The 19485-nt window shown below is 39.2% G+C and overlaps 1 protein-coding gene across 1 annotated transcript in view; it reads right to left on the bottom strand.

The window, feature by feature from the left end:
* Positions 1 to 3240: 3240 nt before the first annotated feature.
* Positions 3241 to 19485, bottom strand: part of cd82b (CD82 molecule b) — a 33746-nt gene continuing 17501 nt past the window's right edge. Inside the window, exons 4-9 of the mRNA XM_022664361.2 lie at positions 15851 to 15975; positions 14584 to 14658; positions 9935 to 10033; positions 8484 to 8657; positions 6687 to 6770; positions 3241 to 5276 (exon numbers count right to left, since the gene is read on the bottom strand). Coding sequence (XP_022520082.2) covers positions 5199 to 5276; positions 6687 to 6770; positions 8484 to 8657; positions 9935 to 10033; positions 14584 to 14658; positions 15851 to 15975 — 635 coding nt within the window. The 3' untranslated portion in view covers positions 3241 to 5198. The remainder of the gene's footprint in view (positions 5277 to 6686; positions 6771 to 8483; positions 8658 to 9934; positions 10034 to 14583; positions 14659 to 15850; positions 15976 to 19485) is intronic.

The raw sequence follows: 19485 nt of genomic DNA, 5'->3' as shown, positions 1-19485 counted from the left end.
GAGTTTGTGCTTCTACAGCAAGCTTGGAGGGGGGTGGGTCTGGGACGGCAGACTTCACTGTTGAGCCTTCTGGAGGTGTCGTGGGCCTAATTCAGCGAAACACTGAGGAAGGAAGGTGCCTGCCTGATGAATGAAGGGGATTGGTGTGGTCTTGCTGTTCTTGTAATAATTTGTCTCATGAGTTTTTGCAGACGTCTGAGTACTTGGCAGTTGAGGCACGGACCATGAACATAGTTCGCTATGCTTCTGGATTCTTGTCGAGCCAGTATCGGATGGTAGTGGTTGCTGTGTTCTGCTCACGCAACTTATAATGTGATTTATTGTGTGTGATTGTGCTTAGGTAAGTGTGTTGTTGCCATAGTTAAAGGAAGAGAGCTTAGATTAAGGAGGGATTCTGTTTGTTCATAGGTTATTTTTTGGTAGGTCTGTTACTTGGCAGTTGAGGCAATGGACCATGAACATAGTGTTAGGCTGTGCTTCTGGATCCTTGTCGAGCCAAGTCCACAGAACTTGAAAAAAAATGTTGAGTTAATTAATTTTTTGTTGTATGAACAAAACTCAACTGATTCAAGTTATCATTTAGCTTTGACTCAGTTAAGCTGAATTAACTTAAAATGTTATGTTTCACAAAGCAAGAAGTCAAAGCAAAAAGAAAGTTAAGTTGAGCCAATTAATATCTTTTTTACAGTGCAGGTAAATAAATGTGACTTAAGTTGTATTTATTTAACCTGCAGCCTTAAATGCAGCAAACCAGGCTTCAGTCATTAAATGCAATCAACATGAACCTAAAACATTAATATAGCTTATTTACGTTCAGTAAATTAAACTTAATCTTGTTAAGGTAATTCAACCAGAGAATTCAAGACAACAATGTTATAATAATCCAACATAACTCCATGATGTTGCATTTAATTAAAACCATTTTGTTAGATTTACTTAGAATAAATTGTTGCAATTAATTGTATATAATTTTTCTAATTTAAGCAACCAAGTTTTGTGGGACCGGTTGACATAGCTAGATTAAGTAAATATAGCGTTTCATTTCATTTCTGAAAAAAATAACGTGCTTGATCTATTTAAAAAATCATGTCAACTTTTTGCATCAGATAATCAGGTAGATCAAGCAAGAGTAGTGATTGTATTTACTACTTAATTTTCTCCAGTAGTGCTTACATACTTTTTCAGGTAGTGTCAACTTAGAGTCCATTGACACTACATGGGAAATTTAAATATTGTCAACTTAATTTTCTCCTGTACACTGCTGACTTAAAAAACTGAGTTAACTCAACTTCAGTTTAATTTGTCCTTTTAAAAAATGATCTGTTTAGTTAAATAAACTAACAATTCATCTTTATTTTAACACACACTTTCAGGCTAATAAAACTTTAGTAATATTTACATAACTTATCATTTTAAGTTAATCATGGGTATTCTCAACATATTTAGAATATTATTATTTAACAGTATAATAATGGAGCAATACAGGAGTAAACTGGGTAAAGAGTGAATTCTGTAGTTCAGAGTCAGCATACTGTGATCACTAGAAACATGTATATTATAATTACTGCACACCCAGGATCAGGTAGCTTTGGGCAACAGACAACACAAAGATGGTAAGTAAGGGAGAGGCCACACCCAATATGCAAATATATGGTAGCAGGAGCCTATAGGAAAGCTGCATGAACCAACACTGTAGAAAGAGCATTGATACAGGTAGTGACTAAAACTCTAGTAAATATAACAGGTGCAGGTGGACCTAAAAAGATTAGTTGGGATTACATAAATAAATTATATTAAAGAAAAAATACACAATGTCTTGTATTTTGAACAAACGTGGAGTAATTAAAAACTAGATATATTCATGTAAAGGTAGAAACATATTTTTGTTGTTAATATCACAGATTTAATTACGTTACATTTACTAACGCTCAGATTTATTTTTTTAGTGTATTAATTAATGCGTCCATTCAGCCATCTATCTATCTATCTATCTATCTATCTATCTATCTATCTATCTATCTATCTATCTATCTATCTATCTATCTATCTATCTATCCAGCTTTCTATCCATCGATTCAGCTTCCCATACATTCATTAATCCATCCATCCAGCTTCACATCCATCCATTAATCCATGCATCCAATTTAGCTTTCCGTCTATCCATCCATCCATCCATCCATCTATCCATCCATCCATTAAGCTTTACATCCATCTGTCCACCCATCCATCCAGCTTTTATTTAAAATAATGCAATAATCCAATCAGATTCCATCCATCCATCAATCCATCCAGCTTTCCGTCATCCATCTATTCATCCTTCCATCCATTCAGCTTTCTATCCATTCATCCATCCAGCTGTCTACCCATCCATACATCCAATGATCTATTTATTCATCCAGCTTTCCATCCATCGAATTCAGGATCCCATTCATTCATAAATCAATCTATCCAGCTTTCCATTCATTCATCCAGCTTTTCATCAATCCATCCATTAATCTGTCCATCCATCCATATTTTCATTCATCCATCCATCCACTCATCCATCCATCCGGCTTTCCAATAAATATAATTTTATAGTTTCTGCTGTATAATTGATCTTAATACTTTTAAAAATACCTTTAAAATCACAGCCATTTAAATCACTAATCATGTTAAACCTAATCTCTAACCAGCTCCATACAGCCTGATATTGTTTTAGCTGATTTTAGATAGTTAAATAGTTTTTTATTATTTTGGAGTGTTTTTTTAGTTATCTTTGTTTAGTTAGCTTAGTTAGGTTATATTTAATCATCTGTTAATATCATTTGAATGACCTTTGATTTTCTTACCTGTGATTTTTTTTGTCTTGCTCTTAAAACTATTTATCTCATTTGTTTTATTGCCCCCTACTGGTTCCTGCCGAAACTGCAGCTTTTAATTTTCTGCAACTTTGTGTAAGAAAGTAATTCATGCACGTGACTGACTGTCCTGCACAGACTTCAGTTTCATCCTCTTTTCTGCTTCTACACTAACTGTGTCGTCTAGAGAGCGAGTTCCTATTTTAAGCCTTGTTTCCTCTTAAGGTTCCTCTTCTAGATCTGCGGGACTTTTTCTTTTTCTGTTGCAGTCTGTCTTATAAAAAATAAGAGTCTCAGACCTGGATCTCTCTCTGTAAAACTGCGTAAATAAAAAATCCTAACTTAAAGATCTTTATCTTGTAGCAAATAAAGACAAAAGCAAAGATCACACATTACACAAACACTTGATCAAATTCTGTTTAATTACTGCTGTATAAATACTTTTGGAGCAATTCTAAAAAATAATAATAATAAACCAAATTCTATTAAAATAAAAAAGCCTTCATCTTCATTGTCATAATCAAACAAGGAGAGCAATCATGTATATATAATAATGCTATATCACCAACTTTGATTTACATTATTTATATATAACGGTTTTATATATAAAATGTTCATCTTCTATATAAGGCATTGCTTTTTCATTGAGAATAATTCTATTCAGGAATAAAGACATTAATAGCAGCCAGGTGCTTTCTACAAACCCTCGGCTGTGATTAAAACTGATCAACATCAGAACACATGAGAAACATGAACAGAGTTGAACCTGAAGAAACTCCAAAAAAAGTTTATTTAAAAAATGATACAGTTTAATTTTCAAAATTCGGTTTTAGTATTGAATATAAAATAACTCCCAGTCACAGTCAGAGCTAAACTACAACTCCACGATTTGTACCTTGATTCATTAACCCAAGCATGTCTCAACAAGAGTGTTACGCAAGTGAAAGACAGAAGCCACAGGCTAAACTCATGTTTATACTCCAGCAGAAACACACACAACAAGGAGTTCCATTAAAATAATGGAAAATAACCAGTCAGAGACTCCCTGACTCTCCACTCCCAGGTACGGGAGAACCCAACCCTCTGAACATTTTAGGGTTTACTCTGCTCACAGCTCCCCCGTCCTAATTTGAGGGTACTGTGATGGGGATGAACAGAGGGTTCTTCAGGACGAAGGTCAGGAACCACTGATTAATCCTATGATTAATGATTATCCACTGTCTCAGAGCTTTGGCTCCATGTTTAGCTCCATGATTTGTGGTAACAGAAAAGACCCATCAGACTCTTAAATACTGTGTTGTGTGTATTTTTATTTATCCATTCTTCAAATAATGTACATACTGTATACAGCTCTGGAAAAAATAGAGAGCACTTAAAAATGATGAGTTTCTTTGATTTTATTGAATAGAAAACCTCTGGAATATAATCAAGAGGAAGATGGATGATCACAAACCATCAAACCACCAAACTGAACTGCTTAAATTTTTGTACCAGGAGTAAAGCAGCATAAAGTTATCCAAAAGCAGTGTGTAAGACTGGTGGAGGAGAATTAAAAACCAGGGTTATTCCAACAAATATTGATTTCTAAGCTTAAAACTTTGAATATCAACTTGTTTTCTTTGCATTATTTGAGGTCTGAAAGCTCTGCATCTTTTTTTTGTTATTTCAGCCATTTCTCATTTTCTGCAAATAAATGCTCTGAATGACAATATTTCTATTTGGAATTTGGAAGAAATGTTGTCTGTAGTTTATAGTTATAGTTAATTAATGAACAATGTTACTTTTACTTAAATATAAATCTATAAATATCAAAATCAGAGAAACTGATTCAGAAACAGAAGTGCGACCTTCATTTTTTACAGAGCTGTATCTATACATTACAGCCATACTAATGATAAACTACATTAACTCTTCTGTACTTAAATACCCTCTCTGGAAACATGCCAGAGCGTTTGCATAAATATCATCATGAGCCCTCTTATTAAGTGCTATACTTGGCGCAGTATCTAGTTATTGATATGTCCTGAAAATCCTGGGACCACCGTAACACTGAACCTCCCTCACAGTCAGAAAACGGTTTAAACAACATTTTAAAATCTATAAACCAACAAGCAAAAAAATAAGAAAAAGATTAATACTGTATAAAGCAAACAATATGAAACATACATTGTAGACCGTCGAGAACCCCAGCAACAGTTATTTTAGATGAAAAGAAAAAAAGAAACCCTCCTGCACCGGGTAAGATTCCAGGAAAATAAAGTACAGCCTGGTTTAACTGTTTGTCTTACGGTGTTTGTGTGTGTGTTTGGGGGTGTGTATATGCCCATTCTGGATGTGTGTGTGTGTGTGGTCCCAGCTCTCTCAGTATTTGGGTACTTTGCTGTAGTCCTCCTGCTGGACGCTCTTGCATAAGCACATGGACAGCATCATTCCCAGAAACTGAAAAAAACAAAAACAGAATTGTGAGTGCTCTCTTTTTCTTTTTTTTCTTTCTCCCTCTCTCTTCCTCTCACACACACACAAAATGTTTTTTGTTAATATCTATATTTCATTACCGTATTTTTTGCACTATAAGGCATACTGGATTGTAAGGCGCATTTTAAGAGACACTATTAGTGCTTTTCCACTGACGTGGAACTGTAATTTGAACCGGTTCGCCGTGTTTTGATGTTCTCCGTTTCTCCGGGCTTTCAGAATAAAATTGAAGGAAGAACTAGGAAGGAGAAACTCTACGGTGAACTAGAGGAGGATTTATCTCGGGCAGGATGTGTTCACACTAAAGAGCAAGTGATAAACAGGCTGAAAAAGATTCAAAATTAAGTGGAGCTGAATTCGGCCACAGCAACGGACCAGTGCAGCCCTGGCCCTCCGACTCCGTCCACATCAACCAATAGTGCCGCCGGTACGTTTACCGATGTGACGTTTGACGCTTCCACTAAAACTGGTGAAAACGCGGACCGGTTCACTGGAAAACACTGCGGTTCTTATAAGTCCGAATGGGACTGGTGCAAGAACCAGCGTTCTTTTGGTGGAAAAGCGCTATATATAGAACTTTTAATTCAGCAGGTCTCGCCGCTGGGTGGTTGGGGGGGTAACTGAGTTAAGTAAAGCTAAGCTAAGTAAACAAAACTGTGATAAAAAAGACTTTCTATTAAAGTCAAACAAGTGCTGGATGTTAATCTACACAGATTTCTCTCCTGAAAACTGTTTATTAAGGTGAGAAAAGCTCTTCAGTTTATTTACAGTAAGCATGTAGCTTGTTTAAACATAATACTCACCTTTGAACGATAAAAGAGCTAGTGCTTAGCGTGGTTAGCAGGTAATGCTAATGCTGCTCCAGGAGTGCTAGCCAGGGTTAGGAGCAGGCTACAGGCTGATAATACTCCCCTCTGAACGGGGAAATAGCGGTTAGTGGGTAATGCTAACACTGCTCCAGTCTCTGTGCTGGGGAACTAAACTGAAACTCCTGTATAACTCTGTACTTCAGTGGCTTTACTGCTTCTTAATACCTGACTGATAGAATTTATACATAAGGAGCACCGGATTACAAGGCACGCTGGCGATTTATGGGAAAATGAAAGAATAAGTGCTCTGTATAGCGTGAAGATGTGGTACTTGCCAAAAAACAAGAAATTAAGCATGCACCCAAAAGCACTGAGATAATAAATCAAGATGGTAAAATATGTTAATATAAACTAAGGTGTTCATATTTATATTTTCTAACATATTTCTGCTCATCTGTGCAGCTGAACGAACACAGGCCACTCCCCCTGCTCAGTAAAACTGCTGAGCTGCATGGAAATGATATTACATGCTGCAAGTTTCCTAAGACTTTTAGCAGATCTGTACCTCAAGCACTGCCACTCCCACACAGACTCCCAGAATAACTCCACAGTTACTCAGCAGCCAGTCCTCCACGCTGGACATGCAGCCCTGCACACAGAACATAACGGGATTCAGTGAAATACCCAGATCTGATCCTGAATAATAATAATAACCATATGAAAAAGCTCAGGGGGTACAGGGTGTTTGGTAAATCACAAAACTCACTGATCAGAATCATTACACTCTATAAAGTGATTTAGTGTTTTAGTCAAAAGAACTAATTTTATGAAGTAAATGCTCTTTCTACAGTGTTGGATCATACAGCGTTCCTATAGGGTCCTGGCACCATATATTTGCATATTGGGTGTGGCCTCTACCTTACTTACCATCTTTGTGCTGTCTGTTGCTCAAAGCTTCCCTATCCTTGGCAGGAAATAATACATGTAATATATATGTGTAGATTGGCAGGTCTCAGTGCTGTAGTTTATAATAATTCACATTAATTCTGGATTCCTAGTGATTGCATTAAGTTGACTTACTGTAAACTCTGTTTACTGTATTATACTGCTAAATATGTTGAGAATATATATATATATATATATATTCAATAAACTAAATTATTTAAGCCCACTATACTTGAAAAAAACTGTTGAGTTAATATAGCTATATAGTTATATTGTTGTGAGAACAAAACTCAGTTAAGTGAGGGGGGAGGAGGGGCTAAATGGGGGTTTCAAAGGAAAAAATACAAAAAGGGGGGGGGGGGGTTAAGAGAAGAAAGAAAGGAAGGAAGAATAAGGGAAGATGAAGGGAAGGAGAGGAGTGAGAAGTAAGGAGAAGGATGGAAGAAAAACTGAAGGGAGGAAAAGAGAATACAAGGGCAAACACTTAATGTTTGTTCGGTCTTTTTATTTAGTTCTGTACATTTCTTTTTTACGTCTAATATTCTTGCAAAGAAAATATGTAATGGCTCAACTTAACTGAGTTATCATAAGTTATCATTTCGATTTGACTCAGTTAAGTTGTAAATATATAACATGTCAAGTTAATTCAAATTCTCTCAGTCAAAGCTAGATAATAACTTGAATCAGTTGAGTTTATTCAGTTAAGTTTTGTTCACAGAACAATACTTTAATTAATTCAAATGTTTTTTTTTCAAGAATTGGGGCTTAACGAACAGCTTATTTAATATATATACATACACACACAGAGATTCTCAAAATACTTTGGATATTTTTATAGAACTGCCAATACCGACAGCTTAATACTGGGGAAGCATAAGAGTGAACTCTGCAGATCTAAGCCAACATATTGTGAGCTCCAGGAACACAGAATAAAGGTAACTGGCTCTTACACCCTACAACACTGAGTACTGGCAATCTACACATATATATATACTACACTAATGCAGCCCAGGATCAGGTAGCTTTGAGCAACAGACAACACCAAGATGGTAAGTAAGGGAGAGGCCACACCCAATATGCAAATACAAGGTGCAAGTAGCCTATGAGAAAGCTGTATGAACCAACATTTTTCATTGGCTCAACAAACATTTTTAAGTTTTCAGATTTAAGTTTTTTAAATTCACTTTATTGAGTTGTACTGACCGGTAAGTTCACTCAATTTGGTAATATTAGCATTTCTCACTAAAACACAAAATCACTTTTTAGAGTGCAAAGTGTTGATTTAACTCCAGAGTGTGAAGCTATACAAATCCTGGCAAAGAGTTGAAATCAGCTCTGTGGGAGTTAATTCAACACCTGACCTTTTGCTTTTGCCTAGCGATCATTATCTGCAAGATATTACTGTTCAGATATGTACCTTAGTGTAGACGGGCCACTCAGGAACCAGACTCTGACAGAGCCCGCTCTCCTGAACCTCTGAACCAGGAATGGACTCGTTCCTGCAGGAGCACGGATACAGAATCTGCGAGCTGTTCTTTATCCACACATTCTCAGTCCAGTTAGACGGTCCAGTCCATCCACAGCACTGAATCTGAGGAGACAGAGAGAGACAGACACGTCTTATTATCTTAGAATGAGGAAGAGAAACATACAATTAACACTAGATGCATCTTCTGAGTGAAAGAGATATAACACGTCTGTCTCATATACAGTTCCAATCTCAACCCTTTATTTAGCACAGTGAGTGGTGGTTTCACTAGATTTCATATTCACCGTATTTTATGCACTATAAGGTACACTTAAAATCCTTTAATTTTCCCAAAAATTGTCTCTGCACCTTATATATGAATTCTATCAGTCAGGTATTAGGAGCAATAAAGTCACTTTGCTGAAGTACAGAGTTACACAGGAGTTTCAGTTTAGTTCTCCAGCACAGAGACTGCAGAAGTATTAATATTAGCTGCTAACCGTGCTAAGTGCTAGCGCTTTTGATATCCAGAGGTGAATATTATCAGCCTGTAGCCTGCTGCTAAACCCTGGCTAGCACTGGTGGAGCAGCATTAGCATTAGCTGCTAACCGAGCTAAGCTCTAGCTCTTTTACAGTTCAGAGGCAAGTATTATCAGCCTGTAGCCTGCTATTAACCCCAGCTTGCACTGCTGAAGCAGTATTAGCATTACCCGCTAACCATGCTAAGTGCAAGATCTTTCGCCATCCAGAGGTGAGTATATCGGACTGTAGCCTGCACATTTACCGCTAGCTAATATCATAATAAATCTCAGTTAGGGGTGTGCCATACACCCCCCCCTGCCCCCCCACCACCAATCCAGTGCGCCTTATGTATGAAAATAGACCACAAAATAGACATTTATTGATAGGGCGCCTTATAATTCAGTGCACCTTATAGTGTGAAAAATACATTATATGGAGCAGCTGTGGTCCCTCAAGCTCCCACTGTATGTTCCCCCCGTGACCTCGCTGTATATCTGATGTTTTTATAGCCATGTTGTTGTTTTGTGCTCAGTGTAAAGTTCTCAGGCTTTCCTCTCGCTATTATCAGCGTGCTATCTACAATACTGAGGTCTACCATGACAACAACATCTAAAAAACACACAATGCCTATTACCACTGACTTCAGAAATGAAGCAACCTGTACAGTCATCTGAAAACAATAGCACACTAGTTTTAGTATTTTTTCAACATTCAGTTTTTAAACAAGTGAGACATCTGATCTTCATTTTACCAAAATACACCACAGAGACACCAGCGCAACATCAGTCCAAAAGCAGACAGGAAGAGGAGGACGTCTCCTTTAATACAGATTTATATCACAGACAAAAGCTGTGGAAAAAGTCCAGACATCTCTTACCGTTTTCTGCAGGTAATCCCAGGCATGCTCAGTTGTCTTGTTCTGACCCGTATAACCCACAAGAATCTTGTTCACAACAGTGGAAATCTCACGCTTTAGCTGAGAAAAGAGAGAAAAACAATCATTACTTCCAGTAATTATTTAGTAATATCTAGTACAAAAACCAACACAGTGATCATGTTTATAGGAACACATTAAAGGACTCATTCCACTGGATTAATATAATACTTTACACTGTTCCAATTCAGCTTCATTAGAAAAGAAAGCGCTGAACAGGAACCTTTAGAAACAGATCTGTATAAAACTGAGCAAACATCTCTACAGCATAAACATAAATACTTCATGGGAGATGTGAGATGAAGTGAATAGCTGGGCGTTCATGCCGAGAGCAACAGAACCTCACCCAGTTCTGAGAACAGCTCTGCCACCCTGCCCTGTGGTGAACCATTACTGGAGAAAAACAGAGCATGTCCAGGCAAAGGCCTCAGCTCCATTCTCCTCAGGACTGGCCATACAGGTAGCGGCTTTGGGGGATAAGCGTTAAACGTGTAGCTAACGCTATTATTCAGAAATTACAGGTTTAATTACACTCAATAAGCAACATGAAGGGCTGAACCCTCCAGCATTAACTGCACTAAATTACAATCTCCTTTCAGAGCGGATAAATCCGATTCAAGGTTATGTTCAGTCAGACAGAGCACGCTCAGTCAGATACTTCACTCTGGTTTTACTATGGGTTATTGAGCCCTTCTAAAGTCTCCATTGCTGTGCACCAGCCGCTGTGCATTTGAGCCAAGAAAACAAGCCAAAGAGTTGATAAGCAACGAGAGTGTACTGTTGCAGCGCGGAAAACGAGCCAAATAGTTGATAAGTGGCGAGAGTGTATAGTTGTAGCACAGAAAAGGGTCCGAATAGTTGATAAGTGGCGAGAGTGTACAGTTGTAGCGCAGAAAACAAGCCAAAGGGCTGATAAGTGGCGAGAGTGTACAGTTGTAGCGCGGAAAAAGAGCCAAAGAGTTGATAAGTGGCGAGAGTGTACAGTTGTAGTGCGGAAAATGAGCCAAAGAGTTGATAGCTGGCGAGAGTGTACAGTTGTAGTGTGGAAAAAAAGCCAAACAGTTGATAAGCGGCAAGAATGTACAGTTGTAGTGCGGAAAACGGGCCAAAAAGTTGATAAGCATATTATTGGCCTAAAGCCTACTGCTTAACCCAGCTGGCACTAATTCAGCAGCATTAGTGTTAGCTGCTAACCACGGTAATTGCTCGCTATTTAGAGGTGAGTAGATTAGACTGTAGTCTGTGTATTCACCGTGTTAAGACAAGCTATGTGGGAAGAACCATTGATACCACAACACTCAGAGTTCCTCAGTGTAGTGCTGTCGGGCATTTACTAGCGCTAAGTGCTGCTAACCATGGCTAGCGCTGCTGCCATCTGGGCTAAAATACTGGAAATCTAAGCTTACTGTAAATAAACAGAAGCACTTTACTCACCCAAATAAACAGTTTTCAGGAGAGAAATCTTAACTTCCAGAGCTTGTTTGACTTGACCTGTTTTTTTTTTGTTGATTTTTTACAGTTTTGTTTACTTAGGCGTCCCAGTGGCAAAACCTGCTGAATTTAAATTGAAAAATGGCAATACCACAGTTCCTTACTATTGTCGCTGATAATGCGCCTTAAAATCTGGTGCGTCTTATACTTTTATTAATGCATTTTTGAATTATTTGGTCATATTTAAAGGAGTGTGGCAATGATGTAATTGTCAGCTGTGGGTTCATAGATAGTTAATACTGAGTGACGTGATATCTTGAACAGACAGAAATGTAAAAAAAGATTCGGAGACAGTAAACAGGATATTGGTGTGCAGACTTGGTGTGTGAAGTCATCGCTGTGTGTGGTAATCAGGTTTTCTTGTTCACACTCCCTGCACAGTAATATGCACAAATGCAGACAGCATGGCAGCTTTCTTTATCTATCGTTTGGCTTTTAAATGTTATAGTAGAAGTGAATGGGGGCACACAGTCCACACTTTTATAAAGTTTATAGAGATAATCAGCTCGTGTAGATGAGATCAGAGGAATGTGATATGACAGTGCAATCTGTCTCAACATCAGAAAAAACAAAGCATCAAAGAAAGCAGAAGAGCTGCTGTTCAGTCCTGCTCTAAATGAATGGAGCTCTCACTGTCACTTTCTGTTTCTATACTATATACACAGTGTAACTGCAGACTAGTCTATACTGTAATTAAACCATTCACTTACATGGAAAAGTATCTGAGATCTGAGTGTGTCCTGTATTATTTATTGTACTCTGTGTTTATTATATTTAGTGTTATCCAGCTGTTAACACTCTAGCCTCACAACATGTATTTTAAGTAGTGGTGTCAATAAATAAAACAATTAATCAGATTAATCAGAGCAATATTCTGTGATTAACTGAGATTAATCGCACTTGTTTTTCTTAAGACGCACAGTTTTATAGAGGAGAAAATTTGATGCTGCACTTTTAAACACAGCGTTTTTAATGAAACGCGAGGTGCAGATAGGTTAAACAGAGTCGTGCAGCTGTAAGCAGTGAACACTGCACATACATGGTGTGTAAACAGCATGGAGCAGCAGAGACAGTGTTTCTTTAAAGCAGTATATAATCTGTCTAATATATCAGATTAAACTGCACCTTATCAGCAGTTTAGCTCAATTAAAAAGCAGTATATTTGATAGCTGTGTCGGATCAAGATCGCATCACGTTCTCACCACAAGCGAACCTCTCCAAAAAAAAAAAGACTAAGGCTGTGACCGAAATGGCTCCCTATTTACTAGTTAGGGCACTATTGAGTATGTCAGCCATTTTTCTTTGAGTTTCCGAATCATAAGGGGGGATTCGAGCGTGATTTTAAGGGGAACTAAAAACTCCCATAATGCATCATGATTTATAGTAAATATTGCTGCTTACTAAGCGAGCTGAATGTGTCCCAAAATGCATTGTGGGTCTCGCTACTAAGCAACAGACAGCCGAAGAAACGGAGCGGACAGCGAGCCACCAGGGTTGCCAGATTGTTACAGCGGGATTCAGATAAAACCAATTCACAGGGTAAAACGTGTTTCAAATCCACAAAATTACTGAGAAAACCACCCAAACAGCTGATGTTCGTCATATTAACAATATTACAGGGTTTATTCCTACATGATCTTTACTAAAATATAATAAATATCTTAAATATCACTAATTACAAAAAAAGATATTTAAATTAGTTTATCTGCATGTTTGTGTTATGTGTTTTGTGCCTTGTATCATTGGACACACGACACAAAAACGTAAAAAACAGTACATAAAAATAATCTTGCAAGCAATGAAAAAAAGAAATAATTTACATTACTGAACTACATGAAGAAAACCTTAAAAATAGCAGCGTACACCGGCTGCATCTTCTAAACAGCGTAATATAACAAACTGATAAATAACTTCATGATCAGCTCAGAGCTTCACTAGCTTTAATTCAGAGCTCAGTTCAGTGTGTTTATGGAGTTTTAAACACGACTCCACCCCCCTCTCACCTGTGTGTGTTTCTGCAACCGGTGCTGGCGCATGATAATGATTCACTCCAGTTTTACCACTAATTAGTGAACTTATTAGTATCTCCCTACATAGCGCAACACTAATGAGGGAGTAGGCAGCCATTTCGGTCACAGCCTGTATGTCATGAAGGCTAATTTTCCAGGCCAGAACACTACTTTAAATTTTTTCCATTTTTTTCAGGAAATCCTAATAGTGAGGAGCACAGCCTTAGCAAACTTACCAAAGCTCCCTTGGCTTCGTTGGAAGCGGTTAACTTAAAATCTTTCAGAAATGTTTACTGTAAACTTGAGTTAATTAAACTTAAAATTTAACTAAATAAACTAACAAACAGGTCTGTTGATACACAGCTCCAAATGTCCTATATTTTCAAGTTTACCCATAAGCAAAGGGCAGCTTCCTTCTGGGTGGAGTAGCACTACTTGTAATTGGCTTGTACTTGACATTAAAACGTTTCTCACTATTATCCAGACATCCTTTTCCTTTGCGTCACATGACATATAGAATATTTACTGAAACACATACAGTGTATGAGGAAAATATACTTTTAAGCCCTATCCGGATGGGATTAGTTTCTCAGGAGTTCCTGGGGTAATTTTCTCTTTCATGGGGGTTTTATATTCTCTGTGATTTAATTCCTGTCTGAAACGATCATGTACGTGTTTTTCTCAGACGTCCTCTTACAGGCTGAATTATCAACTGTTTTGCTCCTCCGGTAATTTTAGATTTTAGAGTTTGGTCTCCTCGCTGCTGCACTTTGGGCGCACATTTCCACGGAGATCCGCATAAACACAACAGCGAGTGGAAACGGAGACTGAAAAAGCCTAAAAACTCACTGCTACTCATTTTTCAATTGCAGTCCGGATGCAGGAGTTTTATCACTGAGTAAAAGAGTGAAATGTTTTTCACAGACTTCCCCCTGATAAACTAATCCCGTCCGGATAGGGTTTTTGACACATAAAACGTAAAAGACACAAAATTACATATTTATTCAATGAATACCAGTAAGGTTTTATCTGTACAGAAGCTGATTATTCTTTTCTCAGTCTGGCTGAGTTTTATATGATCGTAATACTCACCAAATCTCTCTGGAAGTAAATGAGCACAGCCGCTGTCACCTGGGCAATGAGGATCAGCACCAGACAGGTGAAGTACTGCCAGACAGAGAAACCCACACGACATGAGAGTCAGTTCATCACACTGATCACACAGCACGTTTACAGAGTTCATACTTATTTAAGTGTTTATGTATTTTTAATGAGGAAGTACAGCCGTGCAGCGCTGCATTATCCCTCTCTCAGCATGTACTGAGTACTGAGGGAGTAACAGCTGGTCAAACCTAACTCTTTCTTAACTGGGTCAAACAGTGCAGAGCCACTTCTCAACAGTAAAGCTTATTTAGGGATGCAGAGGGTCCGAGACCCTCACCGGATTATCCCCATCACCCCAGCTCAGCAAATACACTGCTATTATCCTCATAAATCCAACTCACACACATCATGTTAATGCCAAGAGGCTTTTATATCCACTTCAAAGCATTGTGAAGATGCATGCAAATTTAATTTCAACAATGTCAAGTCTTTCTTTTGTTGATATCAGTTTCTAATCGAAAAAAAATATTTCAGCTAAAATGTAAGATTTGTCACTCTTGTGAAATATGTCCATATTGTTAAAGATTCAACAATTAAAATTTAAATGAAATATGCTGTTGAAATATGTTTAAGACTTTTAACTATGTTTTTGTTTTGCCAGGTTAAATCTCTGAGAAAACTTTTTGTCTCCTTCCCCTGAACAACTATGTTGAACAATCTTTGTTTTTAGATCATTTGAGAGTTGTTTTGATGAGCCCATGATGCCACTCTTCAGAGGAGATTCAAATAGGAGAACAACTTGCAATTGGCCACCTTAAATACCTTTTCTCATGATTGGATACACCTGGCTATGAAGTTCAAAGCTCAATGAGGTTACCAAACCAATTTTGTGCTTCAGTAAGTCAGTAAAAAGTAGTTAGGAGTATTCAAATCAATAAAATGATAAGGGTGCCCATACTTTTGCATCGGTTAAATTTTGGTTTAATGCATATTGCACATTTTCTGTTAGTACAATAAACATCATTTCAATCCTGAAATATTACTGTGTCCATCAGTAATTAGATATATCAAACTGAAATGACTGGAATGTTGCATGTTGGCTGTGATATTATTTGAGGGCCATATCGCCCACCCCTAATAGCCTGATCTATATCCTGCTGGAACAAACATGGAATTCTTTTTTTTTTTTTTTTGTTGATGTCTAATTCATATTTAATGTTCATACAATGAGCATGGCATACTGAAGCAGTCTCACCAGTCCCAGCAGGCAGCGGATCTCATAGATGGCCCCAATGCATCCTAGAAAACCCATGAGCATGGAGAGAGAGCCCACACCAATCAAAATGTAGGAGCCCACCTTGAGTGTAGAAGAAGATTCCTCTGAAGGCAAAACAGAAAAACAGCAGAAAAACAGTAAGATAGACACACATTAACTAAATTCACACATCAGAACCTAAATACTGCATTCAAAACAATCAGAGTTCAGAACAAAAATCTGCTTTTTAAACTTCTAGTTTCTAACTACGATTTTAATTTTAATTTATTTCTAAGTCCCTTTAAGTTATAAATGCTTGGCTGCACTGAAAGTGAGGGTACATGTATTACCGAGTAAAAATAAATAAAGGTTGATTCATTTATTGATTGATTGAAATCAGTATTCAGAACACAGCAGGTCAGAAGTGGTTTGCTCTCCCTGTATTCTCTAATAATATATTGTTAACTTTCACATTTACATTCACACAGTTACAGGCTGTAGGTATGAAGGGTTCATTTTTATAAACTTCTGCCCTTTAACCCATCCACCATAAACTGGAACTCATATTAGCACATATGATCATTACAGCTGCTGTACTGAACTTACTGAACTAACTGACTGAGAATGTTCAGATATGCTGTAAAAATGATCAGGATACAGCTCAAATACAGCATATACTCATGCAAAAGTACAAATAAAAAGGGATAAGTACAATTCTTCTGTTTGTACATACAGTGCAAATCTCTGTCTCTGGGTCAGTATTTAACCTGCGTATGGAGTACACTCAGCCGATGCTATGTATAACTCTGTACACTCACGGCTTTACGGTAATTACAGGCGAAGAGCGATTCTGAAGAGAGTAGAGGGTCTGTATAGGTTGGGTGTGTATAACCTTTGGGGATATAATTTAAAGAAAAAATGAGACGCCGTCTTACAGATGCTTCTAGTTTTAGCCTTCTACTATTGGTCGGACTGTAGACAAGCACAAAGAATGTGTTTCTGCACGAGCTACAAGTGTTCATTTTGCGGCCGTGCCTCTTCACCACAAACAGATGTTGTAGTTCAGCTGTGGGGAGGAGCAGCAGAGGTTAGTTTCTGTACAGAAATAGGCCACATCACCCCTGTATTAACCTTCAGAGCTTACGCCATGTTTCTTAAAAGTAAACAAACGGGCAAAGAATAAGGCTGCATATATCAGGTTCAGAGATGACTCTCTGGTGCAGCGGCTCCACAGAACCAAGCAGCTAGTTTAAATTCATATTCACTGAATTTAACTTTAATTCAGGTCGACTGGACTAAAGAAAACCATGCCCAAAATAAGGGTAGATACAGAGGACGAGCCACTGTGTGGTAAGCTGAAGTTGTTTGAGGTCTGCCTTGTATAAGTTAGACTCAACTTTAGTGTGTTCCTAATGAATATGTAATCGTAATACTTTTAAGGGAAAAATATATGAATCTGATTAAAAAGCTGAGAAAGTTTCACTTTCAGTTGCCCTGATGAAAATTTAAAATGCTACAGCTAAAAATGGATTGGTAAGGAAAAGTGTTATTTTGCCAGCAACTACGGACTAAGGCACTGCCACTATAATCGGGAGATGGCTGCTTCGAATCCCATTCATGCAGCTTGCCATCAGCTGCTGGAGCCCTGAAAAAGCTGTAGATGGCGCTCTTTAAAGTTTAGATTCTCTGCCCGAGTCGGGCCGATATTTCTCATCACTTTCCTTGAGGTGGGCCGGGTCGGGCTCAAGAAAATAATCTGTGACGTAAGCGTCTGTTTTTTAATGCTATATATTTTTTTATATAAAGCCATGGCGTGATAATCACAATATAGCAATGTAATAAATCAAACTGTGTTTTAAAAAAAGTTGCACAAGTGCACAGTGCACACTCCACTTGTCCGTATTACGCGCTTGACTTAGTACTGTTCACTCAATATAAAACATTTGTTTGTTCAGAATTTATTTTCCATTCTTAAACCATGTTAAATTATATCAGATTAGAGGAAAGTCCATCAGACATCATTCTTGTAGCCTAATTTACTGATGTCTAGGCCTGTGAATAATTGTTCATATTGTTTGGTTTAAATTTTTCAGAGATCTGTTCTTAATAATCTGTTCTTAAATAATAGGTCTATGCTTCTTCAGTGTTGCAATGTTAATTAAGATCATTCTGAACAGATTTCGCTCATTCAACCAGCCTGAACATGTTGAAAAAAGCTCAGTTTTAACACTCTGCTTACAAAAAAAAATGTTGAGTGTAACACCTTAGCCCATGTCTGTCTTCTGTTTCTCCCTTATTTGGTCTCTTGTGCTCCTGCCCCTCTGTTTTCCTGTCAAGTGTTCCCAGCCATGTGCTTGTGTTGTTGTTTTTGTACCTGTCTCCACCATAGCTCCGCCCCAGCCCTGCCCTAGCTATTAGTGTTCTCACCTGTGTCCTGTCTGTAACCCCGCCCCCTCGTCATCCAAGCCCAGGTGTTTCTCACTCTCCTCCTGTATTTAAGCCCCTCTGTTTGAATGTTCAGTGTCTAGTCTTTTGTATCCTTTGTATCTTTGTATCCTTTGTATATTTTGTATCTTTGTATCCTTGCCGATCGTTGTATCCTTGCCGTTCGTTTGAATCCTCGTCTTCCGTGCACTCTGGTTTTGTGTTCCTAGTTCTAGTTTATCCTTGCCTTGTTTTCTTGTATGTTTTTTGCGTTACCCGTGTTTTGTTTACTGTTTTATTTTATCTTGTTTGTTTAATAAATAATATATTGCACTTACGTCCATCCCTCCGTCTCCCTGCGTAACATAAGACTCGACCAAAATATGAACGTAGCAAGGTGGCAGGCTACGATGAGAGCGGACCTTGAGTATCTCCGGTTCCTCGCCGAGCCTGCCGGCTCCCAGCTCTACAGCCCCGCCGGATTCCAAGTTTTCGACTCCTGCTCCAGGAGCTAGCTCCGGTCCGGTTTTCACAGCCTCGCCCACTGCTGAATCTGCGGCTCCAGTCCGGGTCTTGGCGGCAGCCGCACTCTCAGCTCCCGCTGAAGCGGCTTCTTCGCCAGCGGTGCCAGCCGCTTCCAAGCCCGCGGTGGCAGCCGCCTCCACGTCAGCGGTGCCTGCCGCGCTCACGCCAGCAGGACCCACCGCCTCTGTTTCAGTGCTGCCCGCGGCTCCAGCCGCCTCTGTTTCAGTGCTGCCCGCGGCTCCGGCCGCCTCTGGATCAGCGCTGCCCGCGGCTCCGGCCGCCTCTGACTCTGTACCCGCGGTGCCTGCCGCGCTCACGCCAGCAGGACCCACCGCCTCTGTATCAGCGCTGCCCGCGGCTCCGGCCGCCTCTGTTTCAGCGCTGCCCGCGGCTCCGGCCGCCTCTGACTCTGTGCCCGCGGCTCCGGCCGCCTCTGACTCTGTGCCCGCTGCCACCCCAGTTCACGTGCCTGGGCTAACCGCCTCTGCTCCTGTGCCTACTCCCAGGTCACGAGCTCCTAGGATCGCCGCGCCTGCTCAAGCTGCACCCGCCGCGCCTGCTCAAGCTGCACCCGCCGCACCTGCTCAAGCACCTGCAGCACCCTCTGCCCCAGCTCAAGCACCTGCAGCACCCTCTGCCCCAGCTCAAGCACCTGCAGCACCCTCTGCCCCAGCTCAAGCACCTGC

The sequence above is a fragment of the Astyanax mexicanus genome, unplaced genomic scaffold (genome assembly GCF_023375975.1).
Source record: "Astyanax mexicanus isolate ESR-SI-001 unplaced genomic scaffold, AstMex3_surface scaffold_37, whole genome shotgun sequence".
NCBI lineage: Eukaryota > Metazoa > Chordata > Actinopteri > Characiformes > Acestrorhamphidae > Astyanax > Astyanax mexicanus.
This window is presented reverse-complemented; position numbering and strand designations above follow the sequence as displayed.